Source organism: Myxocyprinus asiaticus, chromosome 37 (assembly GCF_019703515.2).
Source record: "Myxocyprinus asiaticus isolate MX2 ecotype Aquarium Trade chromosome 37, UBuf_Myxa_2, whole genome shotgun sequence".
Classification (NCBI taxonomy): domain Eukaryota; kingdom Metazoa; phylum Chordata; class Actinopteri; order Cypriniformes; family Catostomidae; genus Myxocyprinus; species Myxocyprinus asiaticus.
In genome coordinates this window covers 43,032,894-43,053,621 of record NC_059380.1, presented here as the reverse complement: position 1 = coordinate 43,053,621, position 20,728 = coordinate 43,032,894, and the positions used below count along the sequence as shown (strand labels likewise).

At 40.5% G+C, this 20,728-nt stretch overlaps 1 protein-coding gene across 1 annotated transcript in view; it reads right to left on the bottom strand.

Annotated features, from left to right (window-relative positions):
* Positions 1-20,728, bottom strand: part of LOC127428129 (interleukin-1 receptor accessory protein-like 1-B) — a 456,537-nt gene that overhangs the window by 55,330 nt on the left and 380,479 nt on the right. Inside the window, exon 6 of the mRNA XM_051676232.1 lies at positions 12,776-12,908. Within this exon, the coding sequence (XP_051532192.1) occupies positions 12,776-12,908 (133 nt within the window). The remainder of the gene's footprint in view (positions 1-12,775; positions 12,909-20,728) is intronic.

The following is a 20,728-nucleotide window of genomic DNA, read 5'->3' as shown; positions in this document are numbered from 1 at the left end:
ACACTCTTGTAACTAACTCAGAGAATTTTATTTCCATCGCCGTAATCGATTGACATATTACAGCGAGAACCTCCAAGTCAGCAAGAACCTTCGTCAACATCACCGACATGTTGGACAACTGATGCTGGATCTCCTCTCCCGCCGTGCCATCCAAAACGAGTCCCCGTTCTGTAGGTCTGTTGGGGCTTTCATCCTGAACACGTAAGTGTCTTTTAATGTCTCCAGAGCCCGATGATTTTGACTTCTTTGCCATGTTTTACCTCAAAGAGCAAATGCGTAACTGGGTGTATCGAATTTCACCAAATTATAACATGAAAATAATAAAAAATTTAGCAAAGTGCACAGAGCTCGTCGTTCACATGTCTGCTTCTTGCATGGCGTCACGTGACCTCCCTCGAAATTCAGATTTCTTGAAAATATCCATCACAGTTACAGTTAAAGTCAGACATTTACATACACCTTAGCCAAATACATTTAAACTCAGTTTTTCACAATTCCTGACATTTAATCGTAGAAAACATTCCCTGTCTTAGGTCAGTTAGGACAGAAGAGAGAATGATTTATTTCAGCTTTAATATCTTTCATCACATTCCCAGTGGGTCAGAAGTTTACATACACTTTGTTAGTATTTGGTAGCATTGCCTTTAAATTGTTTAACTTGGGCAAACGTTTTAGGTAGCCTTCCACAAGCTTCTCACAATAAGTTGCTGGAATTTTGGCTCATTCCTCCAGACAGAACTGGTGTAACTGAGTCTGGTTTGTAGGCCTCCTTACTCGCACATGCTTTTTCAGTTCTGCCCACACATTTTCTAACAGATTGAGGTAAGAGCTTTGTGATGGCCACTCCAATACCTTGACTTTGTTGTGCTTAAGCCATTTTGCCACAACTTGAGGTATGCTTGGGGTCATTGTCCATTTGGAAGACCCATTTGTGACCGAGCTTTAACTTCATGGCTGATGTCTGAGATGTTGCTTCAATATATCCACATAATTTTCCTTCCTCATGATGCCATCTATTTTGTTAAGTGCACCAGTCCCTCCTGCAGCAAAGCACCCCCACAACATGATACTGCCATCCCCATGCTTCACGGTTGGGAGGGTGTTCTTCGGCTTGCAAGCCTCATTCTTTTTCCTCCAAACATAACGATGGTCATTATGGCCAAAAAGTTCAATTTTTGTTTCATCAGACCAGTGGAAATTGCTACAAAAAGTAAGATCTTTGTCCCCATGCACACTTGAAAACTGTAGTCTGGCTTTTTTATGGTGGTTTTGGAGCAGTGGCTTCTTCCTTGCTGAGCAGCCTTTCATGTTATGTCAATATAGGTCTCGTTTTACTGTGGATATAGATACTAGTCTACTTGTTTCCTCCAGCATCTTCACAAAGTCCTTTGCTGTTGCTCTAGGATTGATTTGCAATTTTTCGCACCAAACTTCATTCATCTCTAGGAGACAGAATGCGTCTCCTTCTGAGCGGTATGATGGCTGAGTGGTCCCATGGCTTTTATACTAGCATACTATTGTTTATACAGATGAACGTGGTACCTTCAGGCATTTGGAAATTGCTCCCAAGGATGAACCAGACTTGTGGAGGTGCACATTTTTTTTTATTTATTCCGAGGTCATGGCTGATTTATTTAGATTTTCCCATGATGTCATGCAAAGAGGCACTGAGTTTGAAGGTAGGCCTTAAAATACATCCATAGGTACACATCCAATTCAGTGTACCTATCAGAAGCTAATTGGCTAATTGTCTAAAGGCTTGACATCATTTTCTGGAATTTTCCAAGCTGCTTAAAGGCACAGTTAACTTAATGTATGTAAACTTCTGACCCACTGGAATTGTGATATAGTCAATTAAAAGTGAAACAATCTGTCTGTGAACAATTTTTGGAAAAATTACTCATGTCATGCACAAAGTAGATGTCCTAAATGACTTGCCAAAACTATAGTTTGCCAATATAAAATCTGTGGAGTGGTTAAAAAATGAGTTTTAATGACTTCAACCAAAGTGTATGTAAACTTCTGACTTCAACTGTAGGTACACAATTAAGTCTAATAAAAAAATAAATAAAATAAAAAAAACAGCTAGAATAATATATTTTTATTAATTTATTTTAACAGAGTAAAAATGCTCACTTAATTTGAGACCATCTGCGAATACTTTTTTAATAATTCAGAAATAACACAGAGAAAATATTTTATTTGGCTACTGCCATTAATGTCTCAACAAATAGCAAGTCCTAGGTAATCTTTGACAAACTTTGACAGTTGGTGGGACCGGCTCATTCGGTTCTTTTTGAGTCTGACAGTTCGACGTGCTTCGTAGCCAGTACAAGTTCTCAGAGACTAGTGAACAGATGGGTCACTTCTATTAAAATGAATGGGAGAAATTGGAACGGCTAACGGTTGTACAAAGGAAGTCCCAACTTACAGGTAAAACCGACATCACCTGTCAATAAACTCTAGACTGCGCATGTTCACTAGCTATGCAAGCCGGCAAAAGAAGGACAATTTATGATACAAGTGTTTTCAGATTTTACTGCTGATTTGAAATATGTACTTTTAGCATTTTATTGACTAACCATTTTGGAGATTTTGGTCTTTCCCCATTCAAGTAGATAGTAGCTGCACTTGTATGCTGCTTGTTCACATAGAAAACTGGCTGCCTGGGAGCATTCCAAAGATGGACACCGAGTGACCTGACTTGACTTGCTAAAAAGATTTTGAAGAACTTAAGCTGTGTGACTTCAACCTGGAACTAAAGCTCTTCTGTGTTCACATTGGGGGCTCATGGATATGGTCAGAGCAGTTTGCGTGCTACTGTATAAAGAACTATTGCATATGCTTAAACAAATTTAATCCTCAAAATGATTAAACAGTCCAAAATAATAATTCAGTATTCTGATAATATTCAGCTGGGTTCTAAAAAATAAGTTAGTTTTTGCACACCTTGTTCATCAAAAATATCTGTAGGTAAATAATGCATTTAATAGGGGCCTGGGTAGCTCAGTGGTAAAAGACGCTGGCTACCACCCCTGGAGTTTGCTAGTTCGAATCCCATGGCATGCTGAGTGACTCCAGCCAGGTCTCCTAAGCAACCAAATTGGCCCAGTTGCTAGGGAGGGTAGAGTCACATGGGGTAACCTCCTCGTGGACACTATAATGTGGGTTGTTCTCGGTGGGGCACGTGGTGAGTTGAGCGTGGATGCCGTGGTGGATGGCGTGAAGCCTCCACACGCACTATGTCTCCATGGCAATGCACTCAACAAGCCACGTGATAAGATGCATGGGTTGGCGGTCTCAGACGCGGAGGCAGCTGGGATTATAATATTTGGATTGGACTCAAGATGGCGCCGAGTATGGCTGCTGCGTTGCGAGCTCCGACACAACATAGCAATGTTTTGTTTGTTTTGTTCACAATTCTTATGTTTTTTGTCTTGGATGTTGTCTGCTTTATTGTCTATGACAGACAAACACTTTTGGACATTGGTTCAGCAATCTCATACCGTAAACCGGACTTCACATTCCTCAATGCCGACCCGCTGTTTACAAACACGCAAGCGGAGCCCTTTGTCTGGGCAGCACGGCCGCAGAAACGCAGGAGGAAAAAGGGAAACAGAGCCGGCGTTCTCATCAGAGTAAGACGCCGCGCAAATCCACCCCCGCTACCCACTATTCTACTGGCAAATGTTCAGTCTCTGGATAACAAGCTCTGCGAGCTGAAAGCGTGGATCTCTTTCCAACGAGAGACGAGGGACTGCTGCATTATCTGCCTTACGGAAACTTGGATGTCTGCGGAGATTACAGACTCAGCCATTGAACCCGCGGGGTTCTCCGTGCACCGAGCGGACAGAGCGAAAGACCTCTCGGGTAAAACTAGAGGAGGTGGTGTATGTTTTATGATCAACAAATCCTGGTGTGATCAGAGGAACGTACATTCTATCAAGTCTTTCTGTTCTCCTGATCTGGAATTTCTTATGCTTCTGTGTCGACCATTCTGGCTACCGAGGGAATTCACAGCGGTCATTATCACTGCTGTGTACATTCCCCCACAAGCCGACACAGACCGGGCACTCAAGGAACTGTATGGGAGTATAAGTGAGCAGGAAACCCCGCACCCTGAAGCCGCGTTCATTGTGACCGGGTACTTTAATAAAGCCAGTTTAAAATCAGTCGCACCAAAATATCACCAGCACATTAGTTTCAACACACGAGGGGACCGGGTTTTGGACCATTGCTACTCTCCGTTCTGGGACGGCTACAAATCCCTCCCCCGCCCACCATTTGGCAAATCGGACCACTCTTCCATTCTGCTTCTGACCGCTTACAGGCAGAAATTGAAACAGGAAGCACCCACCCTCAGAACGATCCAGTGCTGGTCGGACCAATCAGATTCTACGCTACAAGACTGTTTTGATCACACGGACTGGGAGATGTTCCGGTCCGCCTCTGATGACGACATCGAGCTTTACGCTGATAGCGTAATGTGTTTCCTCAGAACTTGTGTAGAGGACGTGATTCCTACCAGGACAATACGGATCTATCCGAATCAGAAACCTTGGATCAATAGCGATGTTCGCGCGGCACTTAATGTGCGGACCTCCGCTTTTAATTCTGGGAACGTGGAGGAGCATAAACAAGCCAGTTATGCCCTCCGAAAAACTATCAGAACCGCAAAACGCCAGAACAGGAGCAAGATTGAAGGACAGTTTAACACCACCAACTCTAGAAGCATGTGGCAGGGAATTTTAAAGGGAATAAAAACTCCGCCATGAACACCGCTGCCTCTCTACCGGATGAGCTAAATACTTTTTATGCTCGTTTCGAGGGAAATAACACCGCCCTCACGGAGAGAGCTCTCGCAGCTGAAGCTACAGAGATTAGTTCACTCTCCGTCTCTGTAGCGGATGTAACACGATCCTTCCGACGGGTGAATATCCGCAAAGCCGGCTGGCTGGTGTTTTTACGGACATTTTCAACCTTTCCCTCTCTTTGTCTGTAGTCCCCACATGCTTTAAAACATCCAGCATTGTGCCTGTACCAAAGCAATCCAAAATCACTTGTTTAAATGACTGGCGTCCTGTTGCTCTGACCCCCATCATCAGCAAATGCTTTGAGAGACTAATCAGAGATTACATCTGCTCTGTATTGCCACTCAATCTTGACCCGCTGCAGTTTGCTTACCGCAACAACCGCTCCACTGATGATGCCATTGCATCTACAATACACACTGCTCTCTCCCACCTGGAAAAAAAGAAAACTTATGCGAGAATGCTGTTTGTAGACTACAGCTCAGCATTCAACACCATAGTGCCCTCCAAGCTAGATGAGAAACTCCGGGCTCTGGGCTTAAACAGCTCACTGTGCAGCTGGATCCTGGACTTCCTGTCAAGCAGACACCAGGTGGTTAGAATAGGCAGCAACATCTCCTCATCACTAACCTTCAACACTGGAGCCCCACAGGGCTGTGTTCTCAGCCCACTACTGTATTCCTTGTACACACATGACTGTGTGGCAACACATAGCTCCAATGCCATCATTAAGTTTGCTGATGACACGACGGTGGTAGGTCTGATCACTTGCAATGATGAAACAGCCTACAGAGAGGAGGTGCACACCCTGACACACTGGTGTCAGGAGCACAACCTCTCCCTCAACATCAGTAAGACAAAGAAGCTTGTGGTGGACTTCAGAAGGAAAGACAGAGAACACAGTCCCATCACCATCAATGGAGCACCAGTGGAGGGAGTCAGCAGCTTCAAGTTCCTGGGTGTCCACATCACTGAGGAACTCACATGGTCCATCCACACTGAAGTCGTTGTGAAGAAGGCTCATCAGCGCCTCTTCTTCCTGAGACGGCTGAGGAAGTTTGGAATGAACCGCCACATCCTCACACGGTTCTACACCTGCACTGTGGAGAGCATCCTGACTGGCTGTATCTCCGCCTGGTACGGCAATAGCACCGCCCACAACCGCAAAGCACTGCAAAGGGTGGTGCGAACTGCCAGACACATCATCGGAGGTGAGCTTCCCTCCCTCCAGGAAATATATACAAGGTGGTGTGTGAAAAAAGCTCGGAGGATCATCAGAGACTCCAGCCACCCGAGCCATGGGCTGTTCTCACTGCTACCATCAGGTAGGCGGTATCGCAGCATCAGGACCCGCACCAGCCGACTCCATGATAGCTTCTTCCCCCAAGCAATCAGACTTCTGAACTCTTGATCTCCCACGATCAAAATACATCAGCACTGCACTTTATTACCCTTACTTTATTACCCTTACTCTTATATCTCACACCGGACTGCCATAAATTATATTATTATTATTATATTATGTTCTCTCTTAACAACTGACTATCAACCGACAGCCTGAATGTCAATACAGTACAATACTGTACATTATATATATATATATACTTTTTTATATATTTTTATTTTTTATTTTTATTGAATAATGTGTATCTATATAGTGTGTATTGTATACTGTACAGTGTATTATTTGTTATTATTTGTATACTGTTGAGTGAATTATGTGTATAACAGATGTTTAAATTGTGTTGTGTTAATTTGATGTTATTGTAAATTGGTATATGTCTCATCACTGTCACGACTGCTATGTTGATCGGAACTGCACCCAAGAATTTCACACACCATTGCACTTGTGTATATGGCTGTGTGACAATAAATTGATTTGATTTGATTTATCCTCCACCACCTGGATTGAGGCGAATCACTACACGACCACGAGGACTTAAAAGTGCATAGGGAATTGGCCATTCCAAATTGGAAAATAAATAATAATAATAATAATAATAATAATAATGTATTTAATATTGTATATTTGTATATATAATTGAAAGTGATTAAATATTGTGTTGATTCAGTGATAAACTGTGGAAACCATGCCTTTATATTTACATCTTGCATTAAATATTTTGAATCTACTTGTCTGAATTTCTGTTTGGTCAAAATGAGCATGCCTCAAATAAAAAAAATATACAAAATTAATAAAATCATATTAATTTTAATTTCAGAGCAAATACATAATTATTGACATATACATCAAACAGGATGAAACATATAAATTAATAGCCTAATTTTTGTAGCCACGTCACCCAGCCCTACTGTTGTGCCTTTGAGAAGTCACACTGCTGTTATTTATTTCTGATTCAAACAGAATTGTTTTTTTTAATATTTTTTTTTATAATATATATATTTTTTTACCTTATATATTTTTTTAACCTTATTTTTTGTTTGTTTGTTTGACAATATGTATGATGAGGAAGAGCAATCGATACTTGACAACATAATCAGCTTTCTCTTATAACAAAAAAGAAAATATTAAAATGATCTATAATAATAATATAAATATACTATTACAACAACAAAGTAGAATAAGAATAATAAGAAATTATTTTATAGTCCTATTTAAAATGGGCTTTTCTATTAGTTTTGATGCACTTCCTGTTTAAGCTCTACCCACATCTGGTTAAATCTGAAAACAGATACAGATCTGATAAAGATAATTTTGCCATTGCAATAGATCCAGACAGAAATACAGATAATTACTAACACATCCACATATAGGCTAGTACAACCCCAATTTGGGTCAATTTGGAAAATGCTAATGAAAACAAAAGGGAGTGACTTTTAAATTCTATTCACCATCTGCTTAATTGAAAGCACTACAACAACACATTATTTGATGTTTTACTTTCTGAATTAGTTTAATTAGGGTTAGGGTAATTCGTTTAAGAATCTTGGCCGTGTTCGAACACTGAAATAATATAGGGAAATACATGTGAGATAAATGACACCTGAGCAGATTAGAAATCTGATTAAAATTCTCCACCATTAAATATGTAATAACAAGCTCGTTGTATTTGCTAATAATTTATATGCCAGGAATTTAGCTCAGTAAGGGAATTAGCAATTGATTTGGGGAATATTAAAAGAATCAATGTTTACGTCCAATCAAAGTCTTCGGCCAGCAATGAGTTGATTGAAACATAAGATTAATTCTTTCATCAATACTACTTTCATGGCCATTAAAATTATATCACAAATACATCAAAATACTGTTTATGACCTTGTCTTGAACAAACCCTGAGAACTTAATTTAGTACGCCATGATTTGAGATCGAGTTACTCAAATTATATTAAAGAAAGCACCAGATTTCAGCGATCTGGAAGTCTGTACTTGCGTTGTATTGTGTGCATTGTTTGGTGTGTGGAGTTCTTGAAATCCTTTGGCTTGGTTCAGTTCCAGGAGCCTTTGTTTGGTTCAATGGATGGGTGATGGAATGACTAGGCGGAGCCCCGGAAGCGAGGCCTCCCACAAGTGAGACTCTGGACTTCCCGAGACAAAGGTCAAAGTGTGTGTAAGACCGTAGAGCAGATAAGAGAGAGAGATGGGTTGTCTAGGCTGGTCTTTTAACCTCTTCGGTTTGTTTACACCCCAAAGAGGCTCTAAGCTAACCAGAGGCGGCTTTCAAAGGGCATGTGGTCAAAGTGTCCTCCCCTCAAGATAATTAATTTATGACTTTTGTTCTAAGGTTAAAATCAAATCAGATCAAATCAAATCACTTTATTGTCACACAGCCATATACACAAGTGCAATGGTGTGTGAAATTCTTGGGTGCAGTTCCGATCAACATAGCAGTCGTGACAGTGATGAGACATATACCAATTTACAATAACATCAAATTAACACAACACAATTTAAACATCTGTTATACACATAATTACACTCAACAGTATACAAATAATAACATACACTGCACAGTATACAATACGCACTATATAGATACACATTATTCAATAAAAATAAAAAATAAAAATATATAAAAAAGTATATATATATATATAATGTACAGTATTGTACTGTATTGACATTCAGGCTGTCGGTTGATAGTCAGTTGTTAAGAGAGAACATAATATAATAACAGTAATATAATTTATGACAGTCCGGTGTGAGATATAAGAGTAAGGGTAATAAAGTAAGGGTAATAAAGTGCAGTGCTGATGTATTTTGATCGTGGGAGATCAAGAGTTCAGAAGTCTGATTGCTTGGGGGAAGAAGCTATCATGGAGTCGGCTGGTGCGGGTCCTGATGCTGCGATACCGCCTACCTGATGGTAGCAGTGAGAACAGCCCATGGCTCGGGTGGCTGGAGTCTCTGATGATCCTCCGAGCTTTTTTCACACACCACCTTGTATATATTTCCTGGAGGGAGGGAAGCTCACCTCCGATGATGTGTCTGGCAGTTTGCACCACCCTTTGCAGTGCTTTGCGGTTGTGGGCGGTGCTATTGCCGTACCAGGCGGAGATACAGCCAGTCAGGATGCTCTCCACAGTGCAGGTGTAGAACCGTGTGAGGATGTGGCGGTTCATTCCAAACTTCCTCAGCCGTCTCAGGAAGAAGAGGCGCTGATGAGCCTTCTTCACAACGACTTCAGTGTGGATGGACCATGTGAGTTCCTCAGTGATGTGGACACCCAGGAACTTGAAGCTGCTGACTCTCTCCACTGGTGCTTCATTGATGGTGATGGGACTGTGTTCTCTGTCTTTCCTTCTGAAGTCCACCACAAGCTTCTTTGTCTTACTGACGTTGAGGGAGAGGTTGTGCTCCTGACACCAGTGTGTCAGAGTGTGTACCTCCTCTCTGTAGGCTGTTTCAACATTGTCAGTGATCAGACCTACCACCGTCGTGTCATCAGCAAACTTAATGATGGCATTGGAGCTATGTGTTGCCACACAGTCATGTGTGTACAAGGAATACAGTAGTGGGCTGAGAACACAGCCCTGCGGGGCTCCAGTGTTGAGGGTCAGTGATGAGGAGATGTTGCTGCCTATTCTAACCACCTGGCGTCTGCTTGACAGGAAGTCCAGGATCCAGCTGCACAGCAAGCTGTTTAAGCCCACAGCCCGGAGTTTCTCATCTAGCTTGGAGGGCACTATGGTGTTGAATGCTGAGCTGTAGCCTACAAACAGCATTCTCACATAAGTGTTCTTTTTTTCCAGTTGGGAGAGAGCAGTGTGTATTGTAAATGCAATGGCATCATCAGTGGAGCGGTTGTTGCGGTAAGCAAACTGCAGCGGGTCAAGATTGAGTGGCAATACAGAGCAGATGTAATCTCTGATTAGTCTCTCAAAGCATTTGCTGATGATGGGGGTCAGAGCAACAGGACGCCAGTCATTTAAACAAGTTATTTTTGATTGTTTTGGAACAGGCACAATGGTGGATGTTTTGAAGCATGTGGGGACTACAGACAAAGAGAGGGAAAGGTTGAAAATGTCCGTAAAAACACCAGCCAGCTGGTTCGCGCACGCTCTGATGATGCGGCCCGGAATGCCGTCTGGGCCAGCGGCTTTGCGGATATTCACCCGTCGGAAGGATCGTGTTACATCCGCTACAGAGACGGAGAGTGAACTAACCTCTGTAGCTTCAGCCGCGAGAGCTCTCTCCACGAGGGCGGTGTTATTTCCCTTGAAATGAGCATAAAAAGTATTTAGCTCCTCCGGTAGAGAGGCAGCGGTGTTCATGGCAGAGTTTTTATTCCCTTTAAAGTCCGTGATGATGTTAATTCCCTGCCACATGCTTCTAGAGTTGGTGGTGTTAAACTGTCCTTCAATCTTACTCCTGTACTGGCGTTTTGTGGTTCTGATAGTTTTTCGGAGGGCATAACTGGCTTGTTTATGCTCCTCCACTTTCCCGGAATTAAAAGCGGAGGTCCGCACATTAAGTGCCGCGCGAACATCGCTATTGATCCAAGGTTTCTGATTCGGATAGATTCGTACAGTTCTGGTTGGAACGACGTCCTCTACGCACGTTCTAATGAAACACATTACGCTATCAGCGTAAAGCTCGATGTCGTCATCAGAGGTGGACCGGAACATCTCCCAGTCCATGTGATCAAAACAGTCTTGTAGCGTAGAATCTGATTGGTCCGACCAGCACTGGATCGTTCTGAGGGTGGGTGCTTCCTGTTTCAATTTCTGCCTGTAAGCGGGCAGAAGCAGAATGGAAGAGTGGTCCAATTTGCCAAATGGTGGGCGGGGGAGGGATTTGTAGCCATCCCGGAATGGAGAGTAGCAATGGTCCAAAACCCGGTCCCCCTCGTGTGTTGAAACTAATGTGCTGGTGATATTTTGGTGCGACTGATTTTAAACTGGCTTTATTAAAGTCCCCGGTCACAATGAACACGGCCTCAGGGTGCGGGGTTTCCTGCTCATTTATAATCCCATACAGTTCCTTGAGTGCCCGGTCTGTGTCGGCTTGTGGCGGGATGTACACAGCAGTGATAATGACCGCTGTGAATTCCCTCAGTAGCCAGAATGATCGACACAGAAGCATGAGAAATTCCAGATCAGGAGAGCAGAAAGACTTGATAGAATGTACGTTCCTCTGATCACACCAGGATTTGTTGATCATAAAACATACACCACCACCTCTGCTTTTACCTGAGAGGTCTTTCGCTCTGTCCGCTCGGTGCACGGAGAACCCCGTGGGTTCAATGGCTGAGTCTGGAATCTCCGCTGACATCCAAGTTTCTGTTAGGCAGATAATGCAGCAGTCCCTTGTATCTCGTTGGAAAGAGATCCGCGCTTTCAGCTCGCAGAGCTTGTTATCCAGAGACTGAACATTTGCCAGTAGAATAGTGGGTAGCGGGGGTGGATTTGTGCAGTGTCTTACTCTGATGAGAACGCCGGCTCTGTTTCCCCTTTTCCTCCTGCGTTTCCGCGGCCGTGCTGCCCAGACAAAGGGCTCCGCTTGCGTGTTTGTAAACAGCGGGTCGGCATTGAGGAATGTGAAGTCCGGTTTATGGTGTGAGATTGCTGAACCAATGTCCAAAAGTGTTTGTCTGTCGTAGACAATAAGGCAGACAACATCCAAGACAAAAAATATAAGAATTGTGAACAAAACAAACAAAACATTACTATGTTGTGTCGGAGCTCGCGACGCAGCAGCCATACCCGGCGCCATCTTCAGTCCAAAACTACACACGGCTGTATATTTGGATAGTAGTGAAATAAGAAAAGTCCAAAGTCCATGTCAAATGTTCATGAATTAAGCTTCATGTGAGATGGTAAGCCAAAAACATGCCTCATGATTAGTATAATAATTTGAAGTGTAGAGAGTTGGTTATATTGAAGAACAATGGAATGTCTTTTTTCTTAAATTCCCATGGCAACAATGGGGAGGTTTCTTCAGCAAATGGTCGTATCAATCTCATCAAAGGGGAGAGGGGTTTTGTTGTGCTTCTCCCCCCATTCACATTTGATGTGAGAAACTCCGACTTGCTGACACCAGTACGAATCTCTTTATAGCTTAGGAGAAAGTCAGAGTAGATTCTGTATTTAAGTCATTCTGTGTAGAATTGTTCAAGTTCTCTTCTGCCTCTAAGGCACTACATTAGCAAGAAGAATTTTCCCCAATTTATCAATTATAATTGTCATTAAAAGAAATGGTAATGTCACACAGTGTTAAATATTCGACTGTTCCAACTTTTTGAGAGTGTGTTGCAATCATTGGATTTGAAATGATTGTATATCCCCCCCCAAAAAACAACCAATTAAATTCACAAGGTAAAACATCAAATAATGCATTGTTGTAGTGCTTTCAATAAAGCACAGGGTGAATGTAATTTACAAATCACTCCTTTTTGTTTTTATTAGCATTTTCCATACTTTCCCAAATTGTTTGGAATTGGTGCTTGCAGATTTGTATTTTATCATTAAATTAAGAACTGGTATCAATGAGTTCAGTGTCTTACTTAATGTCACTTTCTCTGATTCGACTTTCGTCCAGATCCTCAATAAACTTCTCTCCCTTCATCCAGTAGATGAGTGGACTTGCATCACCACTGTAGCCGAAGAATGCTCGACAGGTAAGATTCACAGCGCTGCCTGCAAAAACACATTACAAGAGTTGATTTTCAGCAACAGAGATTCAAAAGATCACAAAAATCTAGGGCTCTATTTTTGTTAACGTCCTAGGTGCAGCACTTAGTGCAACAGCCATGGTTATCTGTGGGTGTATGAGCGCAAACTGTGGGTGTATTGTATGTTAATGAAGTGCCTCAAAGCGCAATTTGCTATTTTCCTGAGAAATAGGTCATTGCACTAAGATGTTTGAGAACCATGTGTAATCTTGGCACAAAATCTAAAATCAGTTCCTGCATTTGCAGTTTGGGGATTCCACCAGCAGATGATATTGAGGTCTGATTTTATTATTACGTTACAAAGCTCAAAGAGGCTGTACAGAAATTAAACTAAATATTAAACAGAGAAACATAAAAAATGCACTGTACATCAAGAAAACAATGAACAATGGGAGAAAAGCATATGTCAAGCAGATGAGACACAGGTGAGCATAATGAGAGCCAATAGTCCCAGAGAGGCAATATACAAGACATACATTGTGGTCTGAAGCAGTGCAGGCGACAATACAGTCACAAAGCAGGGGAGTGCATTGCATGCTTCCCATATACTCCACCAAATTCTTACGAATGGGCTGTCTTAATTTATATCGGCTTTGCTTGACATATATAATGGGACGCAAATGGTACAATAACCAGAGAAGAATCTCAGAATTAATTGCACTTAACCCAGCCCATTATCACATTGCAAGCACAAATTCGCCAACCCACTTGCGTCTAGACTCAGCGTATGCTTGCACAAAAATATTAAAACTTCATGACCATGTGCTTAAGGCATAGTGCTTTTAAAATAGGGCCCCCAATATATGTAATAATCTATAGCAGCCGAAGAGTGATTGATTCTTCTCCAAATAAATCATGTATCTCAACAGATATCTCAGAATGGACTCATACCATAACACATTACTATTAATGACCAAAGTTCAGCCATACAGCTCTATGTGGTGCAAGCTAATAGGTTCTTTTAGCATGGTGTTAGCTGTTTGGCTCTTTGATATGTAATCTCTTTATCTAACATTTCAATTGGTCAGTTTTGTACATAAGCCAGTTTTACTGAAGCACGTTGCAAGAGTTTTTTTTCTCTGAAAAATGCTATTTGCACAAGGGGTGCTGGGGCTTTTCTCCTATCAGCTTCCACAATAAAGTTAGCTTTTGGCCATGTCACATAGAAACACCTTTAACAAGGTAAGCCTTAGCTATATCTGGAAGGCACACATTGCTATATTAGGTCATTAGATTAAATCCACTTATAGTCTAAGTCACTAGTTAAATAAGTTCTGTGCTTTCCTGGTTCAGGTATATATTATGAGTTAGGTCACTAGCCGATTAAGCTATCCAGCTAAGCAGGCCAAGGAACACAATAAATTTAGTTCATTAGTGATAAGCCATTTGGCCAGTGGCCAAGACACACCTAGTTAGCATACACTCTAGCAGACACCTGCTTAGCACTGCTTATTCCTCTACGTTCATTGTTCTATCCTTTGCCATTTTACTGTGTGGTTCGGTTTTTGTTCCACATTTCTACCGTATCAACTGCGTGAATATTAATGTGTGCACCTTTTTTCTGCATGTCAAAATCTCGCATTTCGACTGCATGCATTCATTTTCTCCTCTGTGTTTTAAATGGATTATTGCATTAGTCTCAAACCTCTGCTGATCAGGAATCACCACAACAACAGCAAACAATTGGATGAGGGATTCACATCTCACAGCATGCAAAACATTTAATGGCATCTTAACTAATATTATTCTATTTTTTTCCCTGTCTCAACCTTGGGATTCATATCCCGAGGTTATCAGAGCTGGCCAGATCCAGCTCCATTCCTGCTTGGTGTCGGACTCCACTGCTACATGTCTCTGAGTGATAACAATTAAATGCAGTCGGTGCCAGCCAGATTTCACTTCAGTCTATTACAATGGACTTTAAAGGATGAACAGATGCCAACTCCAACCATAAGACATGGGATACTTCATATACCAATGGCTGAACCTTGGACTTAGGATAGACCTCAACGAAATGACCTTGAACTGCGATGCACCTCACTGATCTCTGCCTGCATCACCTTAGTCTAATGATGGACTACACTCTTAAAATGGAATCAAATAATTGCCAACAAAAGCCTTCATCAGCCAACTAACAAAGGACAATGCTTCTATGTGAACTTCAAGTTAATCCAGGATGAAATTCAAAGACATTAGTCATTAATCTTATAGTTCATACAAAATCTCTGTTTAAACACTGGCCTTCAACACTTACTTAGTTTACTAATTTTAAACCATGACTTGCACTGCACATAAATAACTAATATTGGCATTATATTCATGCTGTTTAACTAGAGGGGAACTGGCCCCCATAGTGAGCCTGGTTTCTCCCATGGTTATTTTTCTCCATTAACCAACATCTTATGGAGTTTTGTGTTACTTGCCACAGTCGCCTTCAGCTTGCTCACTAGGGTTCTAAATATAATTATTTTATTAATTACAATTTGTATACACAATTTACAATCATATATAATCAAACTACACAATGATGACTAAGACTTTAAAGGCATTACAGTTTAGTTTTCTGTTAATGCATAATTTTCTGTAAAGCTTCTTTGAAACGATGTGTTATGAAAATCACTATACAAATAAAAATGACTTGACTTGAACAGCAGCAGTACACAAATCTTGGTGATAGATCTGCTTGATGGGCAGGGGTGGGGGGGTGGGGGGGTTGTGTTTTGTGTTTGTGTTATGCATTTTGTGCAGCTTCCCTGGGCCTGTTGCCCATGAGACCTTTTCAGTGTTGGATGAAATCCAAAAGACACTTCACCCACTGAGGCATGCACATCGTCTCTTCAATTGGCATGTTTGACAAGCCCATGTTTTTGAGCACTATTGACATGGAGACAGACCCACTTTTTGGAGTCAGGCATTCCATTGGAACAAATTTGTTGATGTAGAGTGGTTACCACAGATGCTTCCTCCATGGGTTGAGGTGCTGTGTACAAAAGGTCATCCAGCCTACAGGGTTTGGATGGGCAAACGGCTAAAATGGTGTATAAATTGTATGGAAATGTTGGCAGTGCCATTGGCATTGCAATATTTCCTTCCAAATATTCGAGATAGTCATGTCCTCATTCAGACAGACAACAGAACAGTGGTGTCTTAAATGAACCATCAGGGAGTTAGCACACTTGGCACTTAGACTCTCCAGTGGGCGCAGGAAAATATACTGTCTCTTTGATTTTGAGCTGTACATGTCCTATGTTGCCCAAATCAAAGAGAGGACATGGACCCGTTCACCTCGAAGGATATATCACATTTTCCCCTGTGGTTTCCCTCTTGGGCATCCATGCTTTAGCACATCAGTGGACGATGGCGCGCATGTATGCATTTCCACCGATCAATCTGCTTCATCCCGGCCGGACTTATGGAAGTTATGGGTTGGGTCCCTCAAAGGGGAGCAGTCTTGAATGATTGTTTATCCCCTGCTATGGTGGATATCATTCTGAATGCTAAAGCCCTGTCTACAAGAAGGGTTTAAACACTTTAGTAGCACATTTTTGCCTCATGGTGTTTGGCATGAGGTATGGACCCAGATCACTGCACTATAGGCTAAGAGTTGGAATTTATACAAGAGTGTTTTGGGGGCAGGGTTGCCCTGGCAACGCTTAAGGTTTATGTTGCCGTTATAGTGGTTGAACATGCAGGTTTGAATGGGGTTTTGATTGATAGATATTCTCTTGTCTCTCACTTAGTGTGGATTGTGCAGGATAAGGCCTTTTCTCCGTCTGTAACCCTTTATGATATTTGTCTGCGGTGTTAGAGGCACTCTCAGGTGCTCTGTTTGAGCCCTTGGCAACAGTTTCAAAGTTTCTGACTCTTAAAACTGCCCTGCTTCTGGCATTGGCATTGTTCAAGAGGGTTGGTGATTTACATGCCTTTTGGTCAATCCATCATGTTTGGATTTTGCACCGGGGTTATCAAAGATAGTTTTGAGACCTTGCTTGGGTTATTTACCCAAAGTCGTTTCTACCCTGATCCGCTCAAAGGTTATTACTTTGCAGTCCTCTCTCCTCCCTCATTAAAGATGGATGAAAGTGAGAGGTTGCATATGCTAGATAATAAGCATAATGTTAGAGCTTTGCGAGTCTATGTTGATCGCACTAGCCAGTGGCTTTAGTCAGAACAGCTATTTGAATATTTTCAAAGGTTTTTTGGTCAGTAAGCAAAGGCTTGGAAGCCTGTGCATAGCTCCTTATTGGGTATTACTTCAGCACTCAGCAAATAAAATTGCTGTGGTTGTTTAGGACTTCAGACCTTGTGACCACCTGGGGGTGCAGCATCTCGTTCCCTACTCAAGGAACCAGGGTTGCATACATACAATACATTTCCATTGTTTTACTGGCCTCACTGAATCCTTATTCAATTATCCAGCAAGTTAAACACTGTCACACAATAACTCCCGGAACCACAAGGTGATGTTGAGAGTGTAACTTTATCGTATGAATGGTGTGAAACTGAAAATACAAATATAATCTGGCAGCCAAAAGTTTAGAATAATGTACAGATTTTGCTGTTTCAGAAGGAAATTGGTACTTTAATTCACCAAAGTGGCATTCAGCTGATCACAAAGTATAGTCAGGACATTACTGATGTAAAAAAACAGCACCATCACTATTTGAAAAAAATAATTTTTGATCAAATCTAGACAGCAGCCATCACTTCAACACCTTATCCTTGAGTAATCATGCTAAATTGACCATTTGATACTAGAAATTCACTTGCCATTATATCACACACAGCTGAAAGATATTTGGTTTGTTAAATGAAGCTTAACATTGTCTTTGTGTTTGTTTTTGAGTTGCCACAGTATGCAATAGACTGGCATGTCTTAAGGTCAATATTAGGTCATAAATGGCAAAAAAGAAACAGCTTTCTCTAGAAACTCATCAGTCAATCATTGTTTTGAGGAATGAAGGATATACAATGCTTGAAATTGCCAAAAAACTGAAGATTTCATATAAAGGTGTACACTACAGTCTTCACAGACAAAGGACAACTGGCTCTAACAAGGAAAGAAAGAGATGTGGAAGACCAGATGTACAACTAAACAAGAGGATAAGTACATCAGAGTCTCTAGTTTGAGAAATACACATGTCCTCAGCTGACAGCTTCATTGAATTCTACCCGCTCAACACCAGTTTCATGTACAACAGTAAAGAGAAGACTCAGGGGTGCAGGCCTTATGGGAAGAATTGCAAAGAAAAAGCCACTTTTGAAACAGAAAAACAAAAAGAAAAGGTTCGAGTGGGCAAAGAAACACAGACATTGGACAACAGATAATTGGAAAAGAGTGTTCTGGATCTTAACCCCATTGAGCTTTTGTGGGATCAGCTAGACTGTAAGGTGCGTGAGAAGTGCCCGACAAGACAGTCACATTTATGGCAAGTGCTACAGGAAGTGTGGGGTGAAATGTCACCTGAGTATCTGGACAAACTGACTGCTAGAATGCCAAGGATCAGCAAAACTGTCATTTCTGCACATGGAGGATTTTTTGATGAGAACTCTTTGAAGTAGTTTAAGAAGATCTGATTTTTTTTTTTTTTTTTTTTTTTTTTCAAATTGTAATAGTAATTTTTCATGTTATTAATGTCCTGACTATACATTGTGATCAGTTGAATGCCACTTTGGTGAATAAAAGTACCAATTTCTTTCCATAAGAGCAAAATCTGTACATTATTCCAAACTTTTGGCCGCCAGTGTATACACTGGTAAGTTACATGTCCATAAGCCATTGTAGCATCCACAGGTTCCAGGTAAGTATAACAAATTACAAGTTTGCGATTATATTCCTTTAAGATACAACAATGATTATATAAAGCAACATTCTAGGTTGAAAGATGGATGAATATATAAAGAACTGACAAGATAAAGATATGTTATCTAAAGTAACATTAAAACATTAATCTTACTAAACAAAATGTATTTAAACTAATCATGTATTGTGACAAAACTCTATAACTCACAAGGAATGCCTTATCAAGAGCTTATAAGAGAAGATGTCCTTGGACTGCAGATTAAACGAGCACACTTTTTTGGTGTTGATGCCTAACTAACTTTCTTCTTCTTCTTGTTTAATGGCGATCAACTCTTTAGGAGCATTATCGCCACCTACTGTACTGGATGGCAAATTAAACTCGCATGGGTGATGAGTCTGAAGTTTAAAATCTGTATGGATGTTTCATACTCCTTCCCAATCTGTGGACCAGTCACAGCGCATACTCATGCTAGCACTGCGTGTTCTAACTAACTTTCTGATGCATTGTCTCCTTTTAATGAGGTCACTTCCTCTAAACCTTGTGCTATATCCCATTTAACCACAAGAGGTCACCTTACTTCATAAGAAAAATAACTGGCAGGGCCAGAACATGTAACTGTACAACTTTAATTGAGCAAACTCTTAAGAGACTCAATGACTTATGCAATATAATAAATATGAAAATAAATGTAAAAGTAAAAAATATAAATAAAGAACAATGAGATCAGTGAGTGATATGTTTTAGCTCTGGCATGAGTTAAATTAGTTTTTTAATCAGTTAAAATTACTTCACTCAAAATACAGTAAAAACACTCTCTCTCTCTCTCTCTCTCTCTCTCTCTCTCTCTCTCTATATATATATATAGTTTTTTTTTTATTGATTATAGAAATATTTTAAAAAGCTAAATCTATATTTGGTGTGATCACCTGTGCCTTCTCCTAGGTACACCTGGACAGAGTTTTTCTTGGTTGCTAGCATATAGGACTTTCCTCTTGGAGAATTTACCACAGTTCTTCTATCTGTTTAGGCTGTCTCAATTGCTTCTGTCTATTCATACAATCCCAGACTGACTCAATGTTCAGTGAGGAGCTCTGTGGGGGCCATTCCATATGTTGCAGGACTCTATTCAATTTGCAAAAGGAATGTTTGGGAGTTTAAATTTATATTTCACACACTAAAGCTGAAGAAATAAATAACCATCTTAAGACAAATGTTTTTGTGAAATCTTATGTGCCTAAGACTTCTGCACATTATTGTATATAATATATATAAACTGTATATATACTAATATCTATCTATCTGTCTATCTATCTATCTATCTAGGGTTATATATATATATATATATATATATATATATATATATATATATATATATATATGTGACTAAACAAAATCCAAAATAAATCAAAACTGTGTTATATTTTAGCATCTTCAAAGTAGTCACCCCTTGCCTAGAATTTGCAGACATGTACTCTTGACATTTTCTCAACCAACTTCTTGAGGTATCACCCTGGGATGATTTTAAACAGTATTGAAGGAGTTCCCATCTATGTTGGGCACTTATTGGCTGCTTTTCTTTATTATTTGGTCCAAGTCATCAATTTAAAAAAAAAAAGAAAAGAAATTTTTTTTTTAGTTTTGTAATGAAATGAATGAATATGGTGGCACAATTATATTTTTGTCTACAAAACTCCTTCAGATCAAAAGATTTTTAAGATCATGTGAAACATTTCAGTCAAGTGTTTCAAACCTTTTGACTAGTAGTGTATATATATATATATATATATATATATGTATATATTTTAGGGTTAGGGTTTTTCCATCTCTGGAAAAAATTAAGAGACCACTCCATTTTTTATTAAATCAGCATCTCTACATGTAGGGTTATCATTCAAATCCAGTGTCTGTTGAATTGTTCTAGTAGTATCTCAGAAGTATGTAATACATCCATATATATATATCCAACTTCTTGAGGTATCAC